The sequence below is a fragment of the Mirounga leonina genome, unplaced genomic scaffold (assembly GCF_011800145.1).
Source record: "Mirounga leonina isolate KUSES-001 unplaced genomic scaffold, KU_Mleo_1.0 Mir_129, whole genome shotgun sequence".
Taxonomy (NCBI): Eukaryota; Metazoa; Chordata; class Mammalia; order Carnivora; family Phocidae; genus Mirounga; species Mirounga leonina.
The window spans coordinates 26,251,121-26,275,189 of NW_023270323.1; the positions used below are offsets into that span (position 1 = coordinate 26,251,121).

The 24,069-nt window shown below is 34.3% G+C and overlaps 1 protein-coding gene across 3 annotated transcripts in view; it reads right to left on the minus strand.

Annotated features, from left to right (window-relative positions):
- The window catches only part of YTHDC1 (YTH domain containing 1), a 35,952-nt gene that overhangs the window by 4,178 nt on the left and 7,705 nt on the right, over positions 1–24,069 (minus strand). For 2 of the 3 annotated variants that reach the window (XM_035004877.1, XM_035004879.1), the window contains exons 2-15: positions 21,342–21,443; positions 20,652–20,980; positions 20,100–20,532; positions 15,328–15,417; positions 14,803–14,856; positions 14,140–14,234; positions 12,544–12,652; positions 12,344–12,461; positions 6,136–6,220; positions 5,020–5,186; positions 2,457–2,539; positions 1,149–1,185; positions 1,013–1,076; positions 845–907 (exon numbers count right to left, since the gene is read on the minus strand). In XM_035004877.1, coding sequence (XP_034860768.1) covers positions 845–907; positions 1,013–1,076; positions 1,149–1,185; positions 2,457–2,539; positions 5,020–5,186; positions 6,136–6,220; positions 12,344–12,461; positions 12,544–12,652; positions 14,140–14,234; positions 14,803–14,856; positions 15,328–15,417; positions 20,100–20,532; positions 20,652–20,980; positions 21,342–21,443 — 1,829 coding nt within the window. The remainder of the gene's footprint in view (positions 1–844; positions 908–1,012; positions 1,077–1,148; positions 1,186–2,456; positions 2,540–5,019; positions 5,187–6,135; positions 6,221–12,343; positions 12,462–12,543; positions 12,653–14,139; positions 14,235–14,802; positions 14,857–15,327; positions 15,418–20,099; positions 20,533–20,651; positions 20,981–21,341; positions 21,444–24,069) is intronic. The other variant, XM_035004878.1, reaches the window with a different exon arrangement.

Genomic DNA, 24,069 nt, shown 5'->3' on the forward strand with positions numbered 1-24,069 from the left:
GCTATCCTCAATACCTTAAAAGATACTCTAAGAATATTCAGTTTTCTTACAAAAAGAAAAAAAACTAAAAATCATGCACAAGAAAAAAAATTATGCACAGGATTTAATTACCTTAATTTTTTAAAAGATTTTATTTATTTTAGAGATAGAGAGCACAAGCAGGAGGGGGAGGAGAGAGAATCTCAAGCAGACTCCACGCTGAGCATGGAGCCTGATGTGGGGCTCGATCTCATGACCTGAGCAGAAACAAAGAATCAGATGCCTAACCGACTGCACCACCCAGGGGCCCCTAACCTTACTGTAGAAAGAATTTACTAAGTATTGGGATCAAGCACTATGCTAAACTTTACATATATTTTGTAAATTATCTTCCCCACACTCCCATGAGGTCAACACTGATATTCATTAAATTTCAAACCATACAAAGACAGACACAATGTCCATTTCATTCACCAACCCAGCGTAAAGCGGAGTGCCCTGCACAGAATGGGTACTACATATTAATTTGATGAGCCAAAGAATGAACAAATGCCCACTGAGTTTTACAGATAAGGAAAACTAAGAAGAAACTTGTCCAAGGTCACAGAGTTGAAAAGGGAAGGCACTTGAACCCAGGCAGTTTACAATACTAGCCACTACAGTAGTAAACCATAACACTTAAAACTTGCATTAACACAAATCAAATTATTCATTAGTCTTTAGTTTTAAAAATAGCCCTCCAACTGTTTAGATTTATGTTTTAAGTCTCTTAATGGGTAACTGTAACAATCACATTCCAAATAAGCATTCAAAATATATGGAACTGCGAATGAAATTAAATAATTTGCAAGAAAAGAATACAAACCATTCCTTGCCAAGGTGGTGGTGGTCCCATGTTATGAAATTCCCTCACATAATCATTGTAGGACTAAAATGAAAAATATTAATGTCAATAAAAAAAATCAAACCTGAACCATAAAGTAAATCAGATCCTGGTTTTATGAACATTAAATATATAAAATAAAATACTTACCCCATTTAAAAACACATCTCGGCGAACTCCTGAAAATCGTCTGTTGGGAATAAGATTTGTGAAACTAAATTCAGGTAATTCATAAACTAGTTCCAAGAATGTAATTTAAAGCTAAGCAAGAGTGAACCCAACTTACCTGTCTACTTCCTGGTATCGTGGATCCTTTAAATACCCTGTTCAAACATCAAGCATTTTAGTAAATCAAATTTATATTTTTTATTATGGCATTATAATTAAACCTTCCTTACCACTCATTTCAATTCTTCCCATGAAATATAGTGATGCTATTAAGTGATGCTATTATTGTATTATTCCATTTTCAGATTTTCTTCTCAGATTACATGATAATCTAGGAAGTAACTAAATAACTTACTGATATCACAGAATTATAAACTGCTAGAGAGGTTTTCATATGAATCTTCTAAAATCCATACCCCAATTCTCGCTAGATAGAAAATTTCTTCATGCTGCACCATAAGGAAAGTAAGGGCAGAAGAATTATCTTGAGGACAATGGTAACAGGACTTCCTTAAAACAAATGTTTACCTTCCATCTTAGGTATACACAAGCTTTGCTAAGTCAACCAGATAGTTTTAAAAAATGCAAACTTAAGAGGGAGAAAAACAAAACTGCAAAAGTCACAAAAATGAAGATTATACATTTTAAGTGAAAGAACCATGGTGAAAAAAGAAATATTCTCTCTCCCCTTCTTTAGTAAGGACTTAGCAAATTAAAATGTAAAAACATTTGCGTGGCCATGTTACTGAGGAAAAACTAATTTCACTCTCTGGACTATCCCATTTTGGAAAAGAATAAGGTTTATCAAGCCACTTGTTATGTAAAAATGCTGTAATGCTCACTAACACCAATTTTCAAATTGCCTAATTTTTATAAGTGTATTACTGTTTTAAATAAGTATCTTCTCTTAAATACAGTTTGCCTTTTTTAATTGGTAAGGGAAAGACTAGCTGAAAAGCTGCTGTGTAGATTAAAACCAAGTATTTCTCATTCCTCTCTAAAAACATGATGTTAAAGATTTTTATTTAGAAAATATAGTGTAACTTCAGTGTCTAATTAAAGTTATATACCACATAAGATATTAAGTATAATAGGAAATAAAAAGCATAATAAAGGGTAAGATCACTGCTTTCCCTAACCACTTTTTAATCTTAAAACATATGTGCAGTTTCCATTGTGAAATAATTATAAATTAGCAACATCAGGTAATTAACAGATTATGATAATGAGTCACACTAAAATAGATAGCCTTCACAAAGTAGAAGAATTTAAGTGACAACTATTGATAATTTCCTATGGTTTAAGGAGTCACATCCTAAAGTTTTCTCACTTTTAGAACTATAGGATTATAATAATGTTTTTGTGTTGTTGTTGTTGTTGTTTCATAATTTTAAGTCAAATATCTGCAGGATTATAAAATATTAACCTGGTCTCTGGTGAAACTCAGGGGCATAGTCAATCCTTGGTTTCTTTCTGCTGTTATGAATATCATAATCTTCTGGTCGACGCCTACACAAATTAGACACATTAGAAATTAAACCAAAAACTGCTGGGAGAACAAACAGCAATGCAAGAGTTTCTGACAGAAGTAAGTACAAAGAATAGCCCATTATTTCCTTTAAAATAACATCCTAATTTCCGGTGAACAAATCTTAAAGTTTCTAAATTTTAATCCCTCTAATTATTATAAATCAATCCTTGAATGTATTGCTGGAAATATTCTCTGTAATCCTCATACTATGATGAAAAACTTGGAAAGAATAGTCTGATCAAAATATGTAAATCAAATTTTAGTATTCTAAACAAAAGTAAATGAGCGGCCCTCAAACTAATGTAAATATCAGGTTTAACAAAACACTTTCTCAAATAAAGTCTCCATTCAGGTGAAAAAGGAAATTAAAAAAACTATCATCATTACACACAACACGTTAACTCTAAAATCTATATATTCAAAGTTATTAGAAGTCTAAACAAAATAAAGAATGTCTTATTTCTTTTTGCTTTGCACAAAATTATGCTTTTCACATGATCATACAAAAAATTTGATACGTACTAAGTGACTTTACAGGAAAGTTTTGAAACTCTTGATACTTTGAAAAACTAATTTCTATAGTTAATAACATTTAGAGTTAAGGGAATTTTTTTCTAGAGACAATGCCTTAAAATAAAACTGGAACGTAATGGGGCAGTTTTAACAGAGTTCATAAAACAATTTCAAAGTATATTCTTTAGAAGGTGAAATTTTACTGTCTACAGAGGGCTGCTCTTTACGGTCTCCCATAAATCTCAATGGTTAATGTAATACATCATAAATACACTTCATTTTATTTAGCATTTGATAAAGTACTACACAAAATAAAAACAAAAATTCCAAGTTTTTTTGGTAATAAATATCTTTTTACCCTTTATGTCAAATAAAAATTCTGTAATAACCTGGCATTACTAGTTTTCCAGCTATTTATCAACTGCTTTCATTAACTTTTCCAACACAAGTTCACTCAAACTGCAAAGTGCAATAACCCCAAGCCCCCCAACAAAATAAAAACAGTTGCATCTACAATAAATAAGACTAAGAAAATGAAAAGCTGGTTTAAAAAATAAACATACCGCTTTCTTGTAGTTTGGGGAGTGCATTTACGACCGGTATAAAACATGATAGTAACAGTTCATATAGTAGTCCAACTACTGACTTTAAGCTGTAAGCCACATACATATATGGAGGCCCTGGCAGGCTTGAGAGAAGGTGTAGTGGTGTAATAAGTATAGTTTGCAGTCCATTGCAAAACTGAGGTAAAAACTTCACTTGTATATATTGTATTGCACTGGAAACCTCTTAGCTTAAAACTTCAAAAGACATCTTGGTGTTCAGTCCTTTAAGGCCAAAAATAAGGGGCTCTGCCAGGTTTCCTCCTACCTACTCGACAGTGTCCTTTTTAAGCTCAAAGAAATGGGGACTCTTGTTGGATTATCTGTACCTACCACAGGATGTTTCCACCAAAAGGAAACTTAACCAAAGGTTTCATCCCATCAACCATACATCCAACAGTCTTTAGCAGAATATTTTAGGTTTAGCTGTATGCAAATCTACACAGGGAAAGGTGTTGGGTAGAAGGGCTTAAATCAGTCCTTTGCAAAGACTTCTCCAATTCTGTAACAAGTTAAACCCCCTTTTCCTGGAAAATGCTGCTTAGTTCATAAAGTAGTGATCAATAACCATGGCGATCCTCTAAAAAACACTTTAAGTCCACAGGTACTGCCAGCATCTGGAAAAGTTGTAAATAGACACAGCAACAGCCCTTCTTTTCGGTTTGTTGCCGGGTCTCCCAGGGCCACTTGATCCCCTTTGGAAAGAACCTATTGTTTTCAGAAGCTCAGCAAGATGTGTGAATTCACTGGGTACATGTTAGAGAATATTTGGCAATGGGGTTAACACATCACGGTGGTAAAATTTGAAACAGTCCCAATAATGCTCCTCTTGAATATCAAAATAACTTAAAATATTTTATCCTCTAAATGAGGCGTCATCTTCTGAAAAAACATTAGTGATCCTTTATAAAAGTCCCATATCTGATAAGGCTTATCCAGAGACACACCTGAAAGAAAGGGCTTTTTACAAAATATTAACAATTTTCGCAAATAAAGACTTCCTCCTCTTCCTCCTTTCTAGCCTGTTCTTAGCAACAAAGGCCTACCTCATTTCAATTGTATACATTGTATGATCAGAATATTATCTAATTTAAACTGGTTATCACTCTTTAGCAAATAATTTTTTTCTGCATAAGGAAAGATCCCCATTTTCCTCTTGAAAAATGACTGAGACCAAGGTGACCATGTGAAATCCTCAATGAAGCCACAAACTAGTCCATGCAGCTTGATTTGAGGATTTTCTCTTTCTTCTTTACCGCAGGACAAACTTTTGACGAATCACATTCCTCCATCATGTTATTCTGATACATGTGCCTATTATCAGTCCAAAGAACGTTTCTAACCTTCCCACATCCCGGACTGGTTCTCGACGGGATGGACGTCCTCTTGATCGGGGCTGAGAATGCATTCTTCTCTTGTGACGCATTTTATGAATGACCTGATACAAGTCAATACTTTCATCGGGGGGAAATAGAAGACAAAGCTGGGTTCCACATTCAAGTTCAATTTCCTAGAATAGGAAAGTAGCAATTTACAAGACGAAAACAGGAGAAACTTTCAATAGACTTGTTGTATTTTCCTGAAGTACAAGAACAAAAACTGACTTGGAGACTTCCTTCTCAAGGTTGATGATCATATGGGATTCCAAAAACTTCCTTGATATTATCCTTATATAAGGGTAAAAACTGAAAGTGTAGAATCTCCAAAGTTTAATACACCAATGCAGTTGCTTAAAACTGTGACAATTGTCCTCTACAAACAAAGGAAAATTTCTTTGTGCAAAATACAAAAGTATCAGAACAGGGTATCTACCTTAACTCAGCGGAGGAAAAACATGTTAGTGTGTGCCAACAACTTTGATAATCAGGAACTGCGACATACACTAAAATACATTAGATTAACTACAAAGAGATACTGATGTATGGACTTTTTAAAATGAGTTTTTATTTTCAACTACCAACAGTTTCATTTATGAGCAATCAAAGCACACCAGTTGTGGTTCAAAGTTACGTGTAGAAACTATGGGGGTCAAAGATTTGAGTTTATTTTAAACCACCACACTTTTAATTTCATTTGCAGACTTGAAAACCTGGGTACATATACTTTTCATACAGCTTCCTTCTATTCAGAAAACTTGAATGAAAATGTTATAATGGCACTCTGAAAACGCAGAGTGCAGTAATAATAAATGAAAAACAATTTAAAATCAGGACCAGAATTTCTCTCAAAAAGTTTTCTTTTAATTGTATTAATGAAAACACCATATAAAGATGCCTTTCAACATTTATGGAGGTTTTACTAAACGGTCAAAATCACAGTAATCATGAATTCCAAGTAAGAGTATTTTCCCTTAATCTATCACATGAATTCTTTCAAAAATGGCTTGGAAATGCCCTTCGATAAAACTATCTAAAAGGATTAAATGTGTGTGTCTTAAATAATCAATTAAAACAACAAACCTGTCCATCACGTCCAATCTTTACTGGTTTATGTTCATTCCAAGGATTGGTGAGATGAGCTGACTTAGTGAAGGGTAATTCACGCCTAAATACAAAGTAACGTCAATTATATTCTTTTGCAGAAATCTTTAGGGACCTTAAACTACACTTCAGCAATTAATCTTGATTTAAATGTGACTAAAATTTAAAGAATCACTTAGACTAGTAGCATTTATTCCCCAGGGAAGGAGCCCCTTTAGAGATGTGTTCTTTCCACATTCTCCAGTGTTCTCAAAAAAAAGCTAATTAATATAATGCTTAAGAACATGGTTTAAATCCCAGCTCTCTCTTAACTTATCTCTGAGCCCGAGTTTCTTCAGCTTATAAACAAGGGTATCACTACCTACACTTCATACTTGTTCTAAATAGTGTGCAAAACGATATATGAAATGTTTAGCTATCTCTTGCTTGTGTACTCAAAAAATTGTTTTTATTAACTAATCAAAAGAGCTGAACTTTAATCAGTTAATACTAAATTAAAATAAGTGTTCTCTATCCTTGGTTCAGAGCTGCTCTCCCAGATTCAAATGTCACCGCCCCCTTTTTCTAAATAAATCTGAGAGAGAGTTCGAGCATGGGGGGGGGGTGGAGCAGAGGGATAAGAAGACACACTGCTGAGCAGGGAGTCTGACTCTGGCTCGATCAAAGGACCCTGAGAGATCATGACCTCAGCCAAAGGCAGACGCTTAACTGACTGAGCCACCCAGGCACCCCAGTTCTCCCCCTTTCAATAAGGCAATATTCCCTACCACCCATGGAATGGCTCTTGACAATATGAATATTTACTTAGAAATTCATCTATCTGCACACATTAATTATGCCCTTCACTTACATTACAGTGCAGTACCTATATAACTTCAACAAACCCTGGCTCTAAACTCTGAGCTACAGGGCAATTTGGTCTCACCAACATAAAAAAGATATCCTATATTTTTATATTCTTTATCAACCTAGCACAATGCTGAATGTAAACATGACATGTTAATTGTCAAGGAATAATCAAATTAACAGCATTTGATAAGGTTTTATCTATGTGTACATAAAGTGAGTAATGCCAAATTAAATAAATGCTTTAAGGAACTATTTATTGTCATCTACGATACATGAAACTGCTCAGCCCAAAGACATACAAATTTTCTTCCACAGCTATCAAAAAAGAATAAATAAGCACACACAATTATTTTGGTAAAAGAATGGGTACCACAAATAGACAAGTTTTGTTGTTTTTAATATGGATGGCCGTATCTATTTTAAAGAAAGAAAATAATCAAAAAATGCTTCCTGGAAGTAGCATATCCCATATGCTCAAAGAAAAGTGACCCAAGAAAAGCCAAATGTTAGGAGTTAAGGAAGAGTTACATTTGAAGCAATGAGAGAGCTTGTGCAAAGGTATAATGGAGAAGAAAAAACACAAACAAATAACTCTGATCCAGTGGATAAGCTACATAACCATTTATTCTAATCTTACACGAATTTTCTTAAAGATGAATATAGAATGCTCAAATTTTATAACTTCCTTAAACCTTGGAAAAAAAGAAATGTGTATCTAAAGTCAAAGTAACAGGTGGCATGCTCTGTGGTGATGGTGATGTGAACATACAGGGGAAGTGGCCTATGAGGAACGGAAATGCCCACTAGGTATTACTAAAAAGCTTGAATTCTTAGTGTAATATTGATCTTACTTCACAAATCAAGAGTGGTTCAAGAATGTATACATACACATACACAAAATATATACACACGCTTTTTTTTTTTTTTTTAAACTTTTCAGGCTATCGGAAGTTAAAAGAAAAAAAGACTATACTAACAAGCCTATACCAAAGTCTAGAGTATCTAGAGGGAAATCTCTAGTTAATTCTTTGTACTTTAATACTTTCTTAGATTATCCCTCTAAACTGCCAGTTAAAAAACAGTTATAGGAAAGGAATAACCTACAAGCCACCAAAATATAGGAAAATTACAAATTATTACTGTAAAGTTATCACTGTTATTTAAATATTAGCAATGGAATACTGAAGGTCCAAAATAAAACCATACATTGAGCTGGTTGAGTCAGTTGGGGTTAATCTTCTTTGGTGGCATTGGTTCTAACTAGCTAGATTCTAGAGGTATTTTTCTGTGTTGACAAATTAAGCTCAACCAAGAACTCTGAGTCCCTAGGCAAAACAGGACTCAGAATACATTAAGAGAAACTGCAGGACTATGGTCATCACAACTACAGAATAAGCATCCTAAAAATTACCTTTTGAACAGACATATGTAATGATGAAGCCCTAGCTTTACTGTGAGTACTCTAGAGAACGTGGAAGTAACTCACTGATTTAAAGAGCCTGGTTAAGTGGGGGCAAATTTAACAAAAGAACATACAACTGTACAAAGGTTCTTAGGTACTGGATAGTGTTAGATTCTTAAAAGTTAAAAGGAGTAATGGAAAAATTCTAAAAGAAAAGAGAAAATGGGTTATCTAGAATGGTCATTAAATGAGTGACCATAAATACCATCAGTTTATTTAATTCTGGAAGAATGACATTTCATAGAATATAGCCTTATTTTGAACTAACTCCCAGTGACAACTTAAGTCACTTTTTGTGGCTCCTCTCCTATCTGCTAACATGCATCATGTGGTTGTGAACTTCAGTGTGTCTAACAAAATACCTGAGCCATCAGAAATTCATCGGTTTGGGGTGTGTCTCAAGATTCTACATTTTAACAATCAGATACTACTGATGCAAGTAATCTAGGAACCACACCCAAAGATACTTTTGTCTAATTATTATTAAATCCAAAGGGTGCTTAAATAAGTCTATCATAACTACTTTATCTGAAAAGAAAAATACTAATAGCAGTTACAGCAATTAAAGCGTTAGTTGTTTATAAAGTTTGATACTTTTAACTCTGAGTCAAATATAATTCTCATTTTATAATGAAAATTTAAGAGTACAAGAGATTTACCCCAAGGAAAATACCAATGTAATAAATATTACAAGCCCCTCAGAACTCTTAAGTATTATAAAACTACTCTTGAACATAAGTGATGAGTATTTTCAAAATTAAAGCTATATATAAAAAAATTAAAGTTATAATTTTATTTAAGAATATTTTTTCAGAGGGCGCCTAGGCGGTTAAGCATCTGACTTTGGCTCAGGGTCCTGGGATCAAGTCTGGTGTCTGGGCTCCCTGCTTCTCCCTCTCCCTCTACCCCTCCCTCCCCCTGCTTATGTGTGTGTGCTCCCTCTCTCAAATAAATAATCTTAAAAAAAAAAAAAAAAAAATTTGTTCTGAGCACGGGGTGGCACAACAGTCAGTTAAGCACCCAACTCTTGGTTTCGGCTCAGGTCATGACCTCAGAGTAGTGAGATCAAGCCCCTTGTCGGCCTCTATGCTCAGCGCACAGTCTACTTGAGAGTCTCTCGCCCCCCCCCCCCACTTGTGCACACTCTCTCTCTCAAATAAATCTTTTTTTTTTTTTAAGATTTTTATTTATTTGACAGAGAGAGACACAGCGAGAGAGGGAACACAGGCAGGGAGAGTGGGAGGGGGAGAAGCAGGCTTCCCATGGAGCAGGGAGCCCAATGCGGGGCTCGATCCCAGCACCCTGGGATCATGACCTGAGCCGAAGGCAGGCGCTTAACGACTGAGCCACCCAGGCGCCACTCAAATAAATCTTAAAAAAAAAAAAAAAAAAAAAAAAAAAGGACATTCTTTCCAGGTACACCTAAAACTTAAATACAATAAAGAAACTTTACTACCCAAAATTTTGTACAAAATGTTAGTAGGATCAACTTTTGGGTTTGTACCTCTTCTGTTGGTATATGCATTTCAAACAAGTTAATGAAATAGCCAATAAGTCAATGAAGAGGAATAGGAAAGCAATAATATATGAACAAATTAAGCTCACCTTCTGAAATAAATTTCCTTATCAACAATTTGGAAATGAAGATTAATAGAACAAGTAACATTCAAAATAAAATTTGCTTCCTAATCTAGGGCAACATCATCTCCAAATATTTTCCAGTAACACCAATGATGTTTCTAATCATAAAACCATAGACTAACAAACTTCTTGGGCCTTTACAGTTATAGTCATCCAAATAAATGACTCAGTCTACCTCTGCTAAAAAATAGTAAGCACCTTGTTTTCCCTATAAAGTGCCACTGGATTTTGAAATTTTATAATTTTAATTTGATTATAATTTAAGTGTAACTTAATTACAACCTTAATTTCTGAACAGCCATAAATTTATTATTTTAAAACCCTGGGTGCAATGGAGCAGGGGGATATCACCTAAGGTCTTAACACTGCATTCCCACATTATAATTATGTAATTTTTTTATTTGTTATGTTTTTCCATGTTATTACATGGATAATTCTGCATTTAAGTGACAAACCATAATTTAACCAATTTCCTACATGGAAGAATTTAGTTTGCTTCTAATTTTTCCCTATAGAAAGTAATGATGGTGTGAGGAATAATGATACATTTTCATGCCGACAGCTTTTTGCAACAGTATCAACAGTCAACCTAATGCACTATTTTTAACTATATAGTTGCCCATGTATCTTCATAGTCTTTCACTGTCCCGAAAGTAAAAGTTTAAACTCCTTAGGCTGGCCCATATTATTGTTCATCTTTGTCTTTTGTTCTCTTTATCACCTGCTTCATAAAAAAAGGTGGCTCCCTATCACACTCACATACCCCCCGCCACCCTCCCACCTCCTCAGCCCAATGGTTTGTGTTTCCATGCTCTTCTGCTAGTTTGTCTTCCAGAACATGAATAATATTTTTCATTCTCCATCTCCATCAAAATCTAACACCTAAGCTAACTTTAACTTACAAAAAATACATATGGTCTGTTTCAGGTAATTTTTTTTTTTACTGAAATTAATTTTATAGGCAATAGATGTATGCATGTCATTATAAAGTTCACTCAAATAATTAGCTTTTTATGTTAAAATAACTTTCTAGGTCCAGGATGTAACTGCTCGTGCCCAAGGTGCCATGCCAACAGACTGAAGCTTAGATTTAACTTTTGTATCCCTGTGCTTGGCTTGATCAGAAATGCAGTATATCCAATCAGCCAATCCCCAAACACCAAGCCACCCCAGTATGGGCTTTTTATCCCAAACAAGGTTGACAACATAGCCCTATCCAACCATTTTCTATTTGTCTCTTCCTTGTTCTTTATTCTTTATCCTATAAAAGCTTTCTGCCTTCTGCCCCATTCTGCAGTTCTCCACAGGACACTGACCATTTCATGAAGTGTTAAAGTCTGTATCACCTAAATTTACTTCTTTAATCATTTTTTAACATTGCACAATCATTCAGTAAGAACATAAAAATAGTGGTAATAACTTGGTGCTCAAAATGAGTCTTTTTCTAATAAACAAATTTAAATCTTGATCACATCAGTTCAAAACATCATAATGCCAACTAAACATGATATGCTAACTTCCTTAAGAAATAATAGTCGCTGGGGCGCCTGGGTGGTTCAGTCGTTGAGTGTCTGCCTTCGGCTCAGGTCATGATCCCAGGGTCCTGGGATCGAGCCCCGCATCGGGCTCCCTGCTCAGCGGGAGGCCTGCTTCTCCCTCTCCCACTCCCCCTGCTTGTGTCCCCTCTCTTGCTCTCTCTCTCTCTCTGTCAAATAAATAAGTAAAATAGTAAAAAAAAAAAAAAAAAAAAAAAAAAAAAGAAATAATAGTTGTTCACAACTAAATCAGTCACCTCCAAAACATTAGCCAAGTTAAAGAGTGACTACTAATTTCCTATTCCAGTTACTAAATGACATAATTAAGTCACTAAAATAATACAGATCTATCCAGGTAACATATCAAGCAATTGTCTAATTCATGACAAACTTACTACTGTATTACTAATATAGAGAACAAATGAAATACATAAAGCTCTCGACTAAATAAACCTTTGCCCTTTACATCATGTATTTATGAAGACAGTGAACAAGACAAGCAAAACATACTGATATATTTTTACTTTAACACTGCTAAATTTTTTGCATTCAAATCAGCCTAGGAATGAAACAAACAAAAAAGAATGATAATCAGAAAGAATAAGGTAAAACTAAACTGTGGAGTTTTAACATTACTGCCAACTGGTAGCCCATTCAAAACAAGGGCAAATTTTATTATCTCCACTAATGTATAATTTACCTGCAAATCCAGTCAATTTTAAAAACTCCTCCCAACATTTTAGCATTCATTCCTGCCGGCAGCACCCAATGTATAGGAGATCCTCCATGATGTGATTCTGAAGAAAGTCTTGCAAATCCTAAGGGAATCAAATCACAATATAAAATACAGATGCTAATATAAATGATGTTTTTATATATCCGAATTATTTTTATTCTTACCTTGAAATTTTCCACTCTCTCTGACAGAAAATATTAATATAACACTCCTTGCAGATCTGAATGCAGCATTTAATTTCTTCTCATTTACAGGCAGCGTGGACCAAACACCCTACACAAATAATATAAGGATCATAGACAGAAATTAATGAAAATCTTTTATCTTTGCAATTATATTTGCAAAAGACCAAGGTTACTGATACTGTTGTATTTTAAATTCAAGTAAGCTATAATAAAGGTCTTATTTAACAGGTGTTAAAATAATGTACTAACTTATTAAAAACTCAGGAAAAATATGGAGAAAATTCCGAACCTTAAGCAAAATCATTAAAGCAACTAGAAAACACCTTGGGGTGGGGGGGTGTCAAATCTTATGGGCTAGAATTCTACATAATAGAAACAATCACCTACAATTATTTTAATATCACAACCATTTACTGTGGTAAAAACATGTTGTTTACAGATGAATCATGGTAAGCGCATTTTTCTCCTTAAAAAACTGCCTAACCAAAATAATTAAAAAATACTGTATTAGTAAATCCATCAGTGAAGATTTTTGTCCAGTTCCTAGCATTTCTCATTTCTTCTATTTAAGTTCAAATGTTTATGCATTAGTGTGACTAGAGACCTGTGTTGTACACAGAGCCAGAACAAAGTTATTAATCTCTAAAGAATTTTAATCTATTATTTGTTCATGAAAAGATCAGAAGAAATAGCATGGTAAAGGCAGAAGCTCTAATTCAGTTCATTCTGCTCATACAAACTAGATCTCATTCATACTAAGTGCTTAATGTACTTCTGCCTAAATTCACTCTAGCGGAGGAACAGAATAAACTTCCACTATGTAGTTATTTGGTATATAGCTTCCATTTATAAAGTCTGATGGGTAATTATTATTGTGAGAAATATTAAGATATTAACACTGACAAAAATATGTTTAGAAAAATTAACTTTCTAACAATCAGTAGAAGCTGTAATGACTCATTTTAAACGAAGAAAAGAAAAATTTTATAATGGTGTGACAAATGTATTTTTGCAGCAAAAACATAAACATAAAATTAGTATCTTACAACATCCTACAGCAACTGGACATATCATTTTTGTAAAGCATTGGGGTGGGCCTTTAAGCTCTTTCCCTTTTCTTCTAAATTCAAGTGATGTTACTTCTAAAACTAAAAGAAATTCTCCGTAAAAGAATGATTTCTTCTCAAGAAGATCTCAAGGTGTAAAACCAGCATCAATATAAAACAAAAAAAAGGTTAATTACAGAAACATTTAAAGAAGTGTTAGTACAGGAAGTTAGCAACTGAATACAGAAACACAAAAATCTAAAAAAATACTCTCTTACGGTACAGAGTATAAAACATACATATTCTTCAATATCAAATATTTTGACTTCTAAAAGCATCTTTAGAAGACTCTAACTGAAATTACTACTAGGTTGCCTAACCAGCCACAAAGCAGATCCTAAACAGCAAGTGGGCTATGGATCTTTAAAGTTTTAATGAAAATCACAGTATACTACTAAGATACTCAAGTCCACCTTCCCATTTAAAATTTTCAAGACTGGGATAGTTTCAACAGAACTGATGCTAATACCTTAGCTTTGGCAAGAGACACATTCTCATGGTTGTTACTCTTTATGAGAAAAAATCTTGCATCCTGTAGGACATATTTGAGTTTACTGGTTTGATCTGAAAAAAAAAAAAAAAAAAAAAAAATCCAAACCAATTAACCAGAGGCCATTATCACAGAGGTGTAAGCTGTACTGAAATTAGCCCTCCACAACCCAGCTAAACTTTTAAAATTCATCATCACCCATTCGACCTGGAAAGCTAAGCCACAACACATAATAAAGCAAAGCTAAGAAAAGACACCAGCATTCTGCAAGAAGTTAAACCTAATCTAGTGATGTTCCGATATATCAGATTCATATTTAAGTATGAAAATAGCTATAAATTTTATAGATTTCTTTTACCAGATTATTCATTTAAATAGACCATTATGCTATTAAATATATATATATAAACCATCCACTGTGTCCAAAACTATAAAATATCCTAAGATGTTTGCTATTGTTCTAAAAGATATGCAGTTAAGAAGTAAATGTGGAGCTGTCTGTTAAGACTACATTATTAATTCTTTTAACATAATATATCAGAACATTACTACATTAAAACCAACCATTAATGGAGAACTAATAAGGCAAAATAATGACTTTATGCAGCATGCAATGAAAACAATTTCAAATTTAAATGATACCTTTTCGGACAGCACGAACGGAAGATGATAATTTCTCATGCTTCTTTTCTGAACCTGTATTTAGCCAAAGTACATTTGTTCAGATTGAGCTTTAATAGAGATAAGACAAAATTTCTACAGTCTTGTCACATAAAGTTCTCATTCAAGACAAATTATTCTTCCTGGCGCACCCACACACACACAAAAAAATACTTCTCAATGTGTACGAGTGTTTTTGTTTTTTGGGTTGTTTGGATTTTTTTTAAAATATGTATATTTGAACAGTTTCCCACTCAGAAAACTAGTCACTGAATCATCATCTTCCAAGGAAAAAAAAAGTGAAATTCCACTTAAGCAGTAACAGAACAGGATTAAAATAATAAGAAAAAGCTTAGTTTCCTCTAGAATTATTACACTGAACATGCCAAAAATCAATACTAATGAACATCAACAAGTTCACACTAAACTACAGCCTCCACACTTTCTACAGCAAATTACATTAAAATCAGTCAGATATGATCACAAATAAAAGTAAAATGAGGATACCTGCATATGACTCTGATGCAGAGCTTCCACTTCTATCAAAAACAATTGGAGAGATGCCTCTAGCTCTCTTCCTTTCCTTCTTTTTCTCATCTAAAAAGAATTCAAACAAGATTTTTAAAAACATTACAATATAGGTACAGGTACTCGAACAAGAATATATCATGTGCCTGGTTTTTGCACAATCCTTAAGTATTAGTCATTGCTAATCTCTCCCCTAACCCCTCAATTTCCTCAGAAGGTGTTCCATTTCAAAGGCACTGTTCAAAAAACAGAAACATATTGCTTCTCCCACCAACTTCAAATTAAAAACACATGACCATGTAACTGAGAACTACTTATCCTCTACATAAAGGTAGTCTTAAAATTTTCAAAGAGGGAAAAATCTGCAAAGCAAACACATCTTTTATTTCAGTCAAATATACTGTGTTTCTTTCTCTGTACCAGGTACCACTGTTCTAAATCCTCTCTCTAAAAAGTATACTATCATTCTTCATTACAATTCCAACTGATTCTTAGATGTCTGACAAACCCCAGAACCCAAAGCTTTAAAAAAAAAAAAAATAGTAATAATAATACACTATAGTAAGTTAGTGATTCCTCTTCTGGTTGCCACTGCTTTTGTGTCTTCAATTCCATTCTTCGTGACCATATCCCTCTTGGATTACTGCTGTTGTTTTCAAATTCAATTTAAAATTTATTCCTAAAATGTTATCAACAGCCTATGTATTTCTACTAAAAAGCTGAGAATCTTCGGTGGACAGAAGAGGTTTTGCATTACCTGTTATTTAAGAACAATTTCAAGCTTAATTTGGAACTTTATAAGCATATAAACAAACACCTAAAATGGATTAGGCTCTCCTGTCTCTGTTTATTGGTATTTTAATTATACCATTGTAAGTTCCTTTACTTTTCAGCTAGAAGATAAGGAGGAATAAGTATGGAAAGAATATGCACACATTTACTTTTATAAAAATAGAAGGCTAACAAAAAAAACGGTCCTGCATATAATTTTCCATTATATGACTATAAACAGTTACCTATTTAAAAAGATTTAGCTAAATTATTCCCCTAATCCTCCTAACAAGCTCATGAAATACTTAAAGCCATTATTCTCATTTACTGAAAAGAGGAGTGGTTAGGCAACTTGGCCAATGTCCCACAGTTCCTGGATGGCAGAACCCAGTATCAAATGCAAGTCCTCTAACTTGAAAGTACAAGCCCTGAGTTCTCTTCTTATTGAGCAAATAGAAAAGATATTTTACTACTACTACTCCTGAATGGGGATTCCAGGTCTAACCAGTTTGAAGATGGAAAATTCCAAGGACATTCTAAGTTCCTTTTCATTTAGTTTAAGCATCTTTCCCTTTATCATGTACTGCTGTCTCTCCAAATAGATGTAACAAGAAGCTTGTAAGTGACAATGATTTTCCTAACACAGGGCTGAAAGAGCAGAGCAGGAAAACACATACTGGCACAATTACAAAGCCAAGCCCATTTAAAGCAAGCAACCATGGGGGCATCATGATATCTCAAATAACTAGCTATATATTTATTTCCAGAAAAGCATTTATTTCCGGGCTCACTTGCTTTGAATGATACCTGAACTTTCAAAAGTTTTTTTTTTTTTTTTTTTAAGATTTTATTTATTTATTTGAGAGAGCAAGAGCAAGAGAGATCAGAGGGAGAGGAACAAGCAGACTCCCTGCTGAGCAGGGGGCCGGACACAGGCCTCCGTCCCAGGACCCTGAGATCATGACCTGAGCTGAAGGCAGACACTTAACCAACTGAGCCACCCAGGCACCCACAAACTTTCAAAAGATTCAGGAATCCTTTCCCTCAGGGCCAACTGTAAGACTTCAAGTGAACAGACTGAAGCTTTTTAATATAAAATGACTGAAAAACCTCACCCAAACAGATAAGAAACAGGAAGTTTTGTAAAATCCTAAATCTCTTTCTCATACATGTGTTTTGTTCACTGACTACACATTCCTATATAGTGCTTAGCACTGAACAGAAACCCAATTCAGTAATTCAATGAATATGACATTCAAAGAGATTAAAAATAAAATCTTGTTAAGTTTATTTTATATATAAATTATATTTAAAATTCTAGCATCTTTATCATTTTTTCTCTCTGAACATGTAGGAGTCCAAGCATTACGAACTGAACACTAATAATACACCTTTGGTTGATAATTAAAAACAATATTTTATAAAGTACTAAAAGGATCTCTCACTAACATGATACAGAAAAAAAAAAAAGCAAAGTTAAGATCCTGCCCGTTTTTTTTTTTTTAAGAGAAAACTTCCTTAACTTTTAAAATAAATACCATTAGAAATCTCCAAGGATTTTTCATCTTTTTTTTTTTTAAATAAATAACTCCTACTGCTCTTAAGTTTATGATCTCATTAGTCTCAGGTTGAAAGAACAATGAAAGTCATCTAACATATAAACTTTTAATGACTACCAAAGTGTGCCACTTTTATATATGTTACTGAAAATTCTGAAAGAAAAAAAAAATAAAATAAACTAGAAGCTAGAAAATTCGTAACACAGAAACTAAACTGTGATCTCTTCTGTTTAAAAATAGACATCTCCTGGGGCGACTGGGTGGCTCATTTGGTTAGGCGTCCAACTCTTGACTGCAGCTGAGGTCATGATCTCAGGGTCATGAGATCTAGCCCTACATCGAGCTCCACACTCAGCAGGGAGTCCGCTGGTGACTCTCCCTCTAACCCCCCCCCGACCCCGCACGTGCTTGCGCATTCTCTCTCAAAATAAACAAATCTTTAAAAAAAAAAAAAAAAAGACATCTCCTAATTAAGGAGTTCCAAATCCACTCCCATTTTTCTTTCAAACATTTTTATGAAAAACTACTCCATGATTAAAAATAATAATTTCCTGCACACTAAACACAGTCTCTAAAACATGTTCCACATAAAAGGATCTTCCAAGGAAAATTCAGTTTCTTTTAATAAGCAAAGTAAGAATTCCAGGTATCTCTTTTAAAACAACAAATTCTTCAATAAACAGCTGATATCAAGGCTCATGAAACTATTGTCTACCATTTAATCTGAAATGCCTTATCCACAAAAATATGAAGTATTATCAAGTACCTTGCTACAGTATCAGCATCATCTAGGAGCTTGTTAAAAATGCAGATTATTTTAAGTCCTACCCATTCAAATAAGTCTCCCTTGTTTGACTTAAATAGGACAAATATTGTTCCTAACATAGATACCAAAAAGAAGATTCCTAAAATAAAATATCCCCTACCCTACATGGATGTTTCACACATTCATCACAGTAAGTGAACATTCATTCATATTGTCAGTGCACCTTTTGTTCTCTATCCATTACTAAATTATAAAAGATATATAATCCCATCAGTTTGCAAAAAGTACAATGGGAAAGTACAATTAAAGATTCCACAAAGTTTGGGGCGCCTGGGTAGCTCAGTCGGTTAAGCCTCTGCCTTCGGATTGGGTCAGGATCCCAGGGTCCTGGGATTGAGCCCGACATTAGGCTCCCTATTCAGAGGGAGCCTGCTTCTCCCTCTCCCTCTGCTCCCACCCCTTGCTTGTGCTTTCTCTTGATTTCTCTCTCAAATAAATAAAATCTTAAAAAATATTCCACCAAGTTTTATATCAAACTCAACTACTCATCTACTCAGTTTAACTCTTTATCCTCCTTTAAAATCCTCTCTAAACTCCCAAAACTAGAACTCCAATGAGCAAAAGGTTGAAAGCACTTCAGTTACCAATCTCTAAAAAATAGAAAATAGCTGGCCATTGGATTTATCACCTATACAATTTTAAGAATATAACTAACGATGTACTTTTAAAATGATATACCAACAATGTACTATAAAATGATAAAATTTTATAATAATGAAGTTGTAAAGATCCTACATAACAAAACAATAAAATTTTTCTTACTATTCCAACTTTTAGTTCATTTAGAATACACAGCAGATCTGGCTGCATCCGGACATAAGACAGCTATGACAGTATGCATAACCATCATAAAATGGCAAGGGATCTCTTAAGTACTGTGACCTCTCCTTGTTGTACGCTCTGAATTTCCCCTCAAAAGAGGGTCCCACCTGCCTTAGCCTAGTGACTGCAACTACCTACCATTCCTATATTTACATCTCGTAGATCAGATAGTGATAAAGTGGTAGGACTTGTAGTACTGAAGGAATGACCAAGACAGCTCTTAAACAATCTCCCCACAAAAATCTTAAACTCTTATTTTCCACCTCTTGTACTTTTACACCCAGCCTTTGGGAGATCCCGCCCAAGTGTGTCAACCCACAAGTACAGAATTGGAAAAACACTGTGTACTCCCTCCAAAAAAGTTAAAATTTCTATTACCATATGATAGAAATCTAGAGACATTTAACATGGAATTACTGTAATAACTAGTAGACAGGTTCCATATCAATATACTTCAAGTACATCAGAATCAGTGTTTAAATAAGCTGTTGACTAGCATGAAAATCTAAGAATTTATAACATTAAAACCTGAAATACATTTCCATATAGAGAAATAAACAGACTTGTATTCATTTAGAACACAATCAATTTGAAGCTGGGAAACACATTTACTATTACTCAAAAGTATATAATTACAAAAAAAAATCCCAAGACAACCTTATTAACATCCCCATCTCAAAATATTTTGTAATTCAATTTAAACATGTTCAGAAATAAAATAAGGTTTTAAAAAAAAAAAAAACAAACAAACTTATAAATACAAAAAGTAGTACCTGATCCATCTGTGCCTGAACCAGATCTGACAGATCCATCTGTGAAAGAAACGGATTCAGAATCAGAGTCGCTAGCTTCACTTCGAGTATCATAATCATTTCCCTCTTCCTTCTGGTCTCTCTCATCCTGTTCATATTCTTCCTCCTCCTCCTCCTCCTCTTCCTCCTCCTCCTCTTCCTCCTCTTCCTCTTCCTCCTCCTCCTCTTCTCCATCTTCATCCACTTCTTCATCTTCCTCTGCATCTTCTTCTACCTCTTCATCTTCCTCCACATCTTCCACCCCTTCCTCTTCATTCTCAGTATTGTTGCCTTGCTCATCGGAAGAACCACTGCTGCCAGTCTCATGGTCAGAGCCATATTCTTCAGAGTTCACTTCTTCCTTAGAAGATTGGCTGGATCTGCTTGCACGTCTATCCACTTCAAGCCCAATTCTCTGATGTTTAAAGAAAAAGGGAATCAGCAGTCATATAACAGACAAGGTCAGAGTGAATAAATAGTTCTAAAGCCTCAAAAAGAATTGCTTTGTTTTACATCTGCAATAACATTTACTACCTCAGAACCATCTGGCGTAGGGGATTTGGTCCTCCTATCAGGGTCCCTTTTCCGGAGACAAGTTTTTTCAGGTTGACTCTTATAAGGTTCTCTAGAAGCACTGCTTGACAAACGAATCTTCCGATCAGCTTCTAGACGCTTGCTTCTTTCAGATCTTTGATATTCCTCATTTTTATACTCTGCAACTGACTTTCCTTTAGTACTAACTATTCTTTTGTTATTGCTAACAGATGAGCTCAGTGGCTTAGAAATCAACTGTCTTGAATGAACAGAAGGCTTTTGTCGCTTGATGTCAGTAGATTCCATTCGGTCGCTTTTTCTTTTTGATCCTTAAAAATACAATGTAAAGAAAGCATATAAATATATTTTAGGCATTCTATTTGTTTCACCAAAGATTAACAAATAATATGTATCAAAGAGGGAAAAAAGGCTCATTTCTTTAAAATATCTTCTGAAATGTTAATCATAAAAAAACAAAGCTTGCAAATTTTGGAATAAATTCATGTATGAGACATTTCACACAACTGAAAAAAAAATAGATCACTTTTATTCACATAGAATTGGGTACAGTTTGTTATGATTGTACTTTTGGTGTTAACGGACTCAAGTAATAAGAACAAAAACAAAGTCACTTTCTTAATAAATTAAATCTCTAAACTTATTTTTTAGAAAATTAAAAATATTACATACCCTTTTTCTCGTTTTTATCTTGTTCACTCTCTGGATTATACAGTTCATCATCCTGTTCTGGTACTTCAGTCAAAATATCATCTAGTACATTTAGTTCTCCATCTGAAAGCAAGAAAATTAAAAATAGGGAAAAATCATTACCATTAGCATTTATCTTGAACTACTACATTGGGTCTACATAAATATGAAAACATAACCCTCAAAGACATTTTATTTCAGGATCAATACACAAGACTAATTTTATAAAACCATACAAAGTAAAGGACATGACACAGACCTCTGGTCTACAAAGCCAGGAGTAGTATATACCCACCCCATAGGGTATGAAAGGATATCCTGGAGTACAAAAAGAAAATGTTAAGAATTTCTGCATCTGTAGCTCATTTTCTAATTTCTAATTTTTCTAACTGCTTTAAAATGTGCACAAAAAATAAGTACAGAAATACACGTGTGTTAACATAAACACACACTTACCAAGGATTGTGTAATCCTCAAGATACTTACTGATTACCAAGAAAAAAAATAATTTTACAGTGGAGAAACATGACAGATTCCAACTTAACCACAGTGAGTCAAATCAATATCAAAGACCACCTGGCAATGAGGCACAACAATTCTGTGATACTCCTATGCAAAATTCAGACTCTGAACCTATATGTGAGAAAACATCAAATAAACCGAAATGAAGGGTCATGAACTACAAACAGTAAGAAATTACTCCAGATTAAATGAGAATAAAAAGACATGATAACTGAATAAGGCACATAACCGGGAAGCTAGTGAAATTATAATAAGGTCTGTAGATTAAATATCACTGTTAATTTCCTGAATTTTGATAGTACTATCAATAAGTAAAAGTCCTAATTCTTAAGAAATAGATACTTAACTATTTAAGGACAAAGAAGTATCATGTCTGCAACTGACAAACGGTTCAGGAAAAAAAAGTGTGTCTGCATATGCATACGTCCTCAAGAAAAACAATGTGGTAAAAAGTTAACATTTGTGGAATGTGGTTGAAAGGTAAAAAATTTTTTTGTACTATTCCTATAGCTATTCTGTCAAAAAAATGTCAAAAATAACATTAAAAGAAAAAAAAAGGAACTTCTGTGCTACACAATCAGAAACATTTCAGACTACTAGTATAAACTATGAAACATGTTAACTTGTTAAGGCAAGTGAACTGTTGACTATAATTGACACACTGAATGATCGTGAAAACCTGTAACTCAGTTTTCTCACTGCATCCCTACCCCCGCCATTTCCAATAGGACAAAATAAACCCTAGAAATACATGCAAATATTTACTACTTTAAAAGCTGATTTCTTTTATACGGGCGCCTGGGTGGCTCAGTTAGGCGTCTGCCTTCGGCTCAGGTCATGATTCCAGGGTCCTGGGATAGAGCCCCATGTTGTGCTCTCTGTTCAGCAGGCAGTCTGCTTCTCCCTTCTCCCTCAGGCCCTGCTCATGTTCTCTTGCTCACTCTTCTCAAATAAATAAAATCTTTTTTAAAAAAAAATATTATTTTTAAATAATACACTAAAGCTAATGATAAATGCTTTGAATACTAAGTATTCTGGTGCCAAAAATATCTTTCCAAATTTAAAGTGTGGTAAAGGGAAGGAAATACAAAGTCATGAACACTGATGAGATAGGACATTTTATTTTATGGCTCCAACCAAAAAGCAAAGCCCATTAAAAATTATAGCAAGGGTAATAATTAACCTGACCTGAGGTCTATAAACAGGATAAATGAAACTAAAATATCTCCAAAGGGTGACAGAAATCAGTGACTGAAGAGAACTAAAATACTTAATGTAGGTATAAGAAAGTCAGATAGGATACAGAAAAAGTAACATCTCAGTATTTGGAGTCAGACACAGTTGCTATTTAAGAACACATCTTCCTCAGTGTCTTGTTAGACAGTTGCTGCTTAAACATCTAGGGGCACCTGAGTGGCTCAGTTCTTTGAGAGTCCCACTTGGTTTCAGCTCAGGTCATGATCTCATGGGTCATGGGATTGAGCCCTATGTTGGGCTCAGAGCTAAGCGGGGAGTGTGCTTGAAATTTCTCTCCTTCTGCTCCTCCCCCACAAAGCATGCACGCTATCTCGGTCTCAAATAAACAAACAAAATTAAAAAAAAAAAAAATCAAAAACTACATATGCTGGAATGGCATAACAATTGACTTCTTTGGTGGTAAGAGGGCACTTTACTGTTTTTCTAAAATGAATATATATACTATATGAATTGTTTTTATTTTTACTTATAGTTCTCTAGTCAGTAAAAAAAGTGTATCCAACAGGGGCACCTGGGTGGCTCAGTCGTTAAGCGTCTGTCTTCGGCTCAGGGTTCGAGCCCGAGCCCCACATCGGGCTCCCTGCTCAGCGGGAAGCCTCCTTCTCCCTCTCCCACTCCCCCTGCTTGTGTTCCCTCTCTCACTGTGTCTGTCTCTGTCAAATAAATAAAATCTTAAAAAAAAAAAAAGTGTATCTAACAGATCTTCACAAGAATCAACAACATTTCTGAACCAAAAACAAACAAAAAAACCCTATCAGGATGAAATAGGCAATTATGTAAACATAGTGCTACACAAATCTTTTCATGAAATCACTAGCTCTATATTAGGAATATCAACCCAAAAGCCTGAATATTTACATGAAATTATACACTTTATATGTGCTAAATCTAACACAGAATGAAGGATTTGTGCAGGTTAATTTAAATCAAT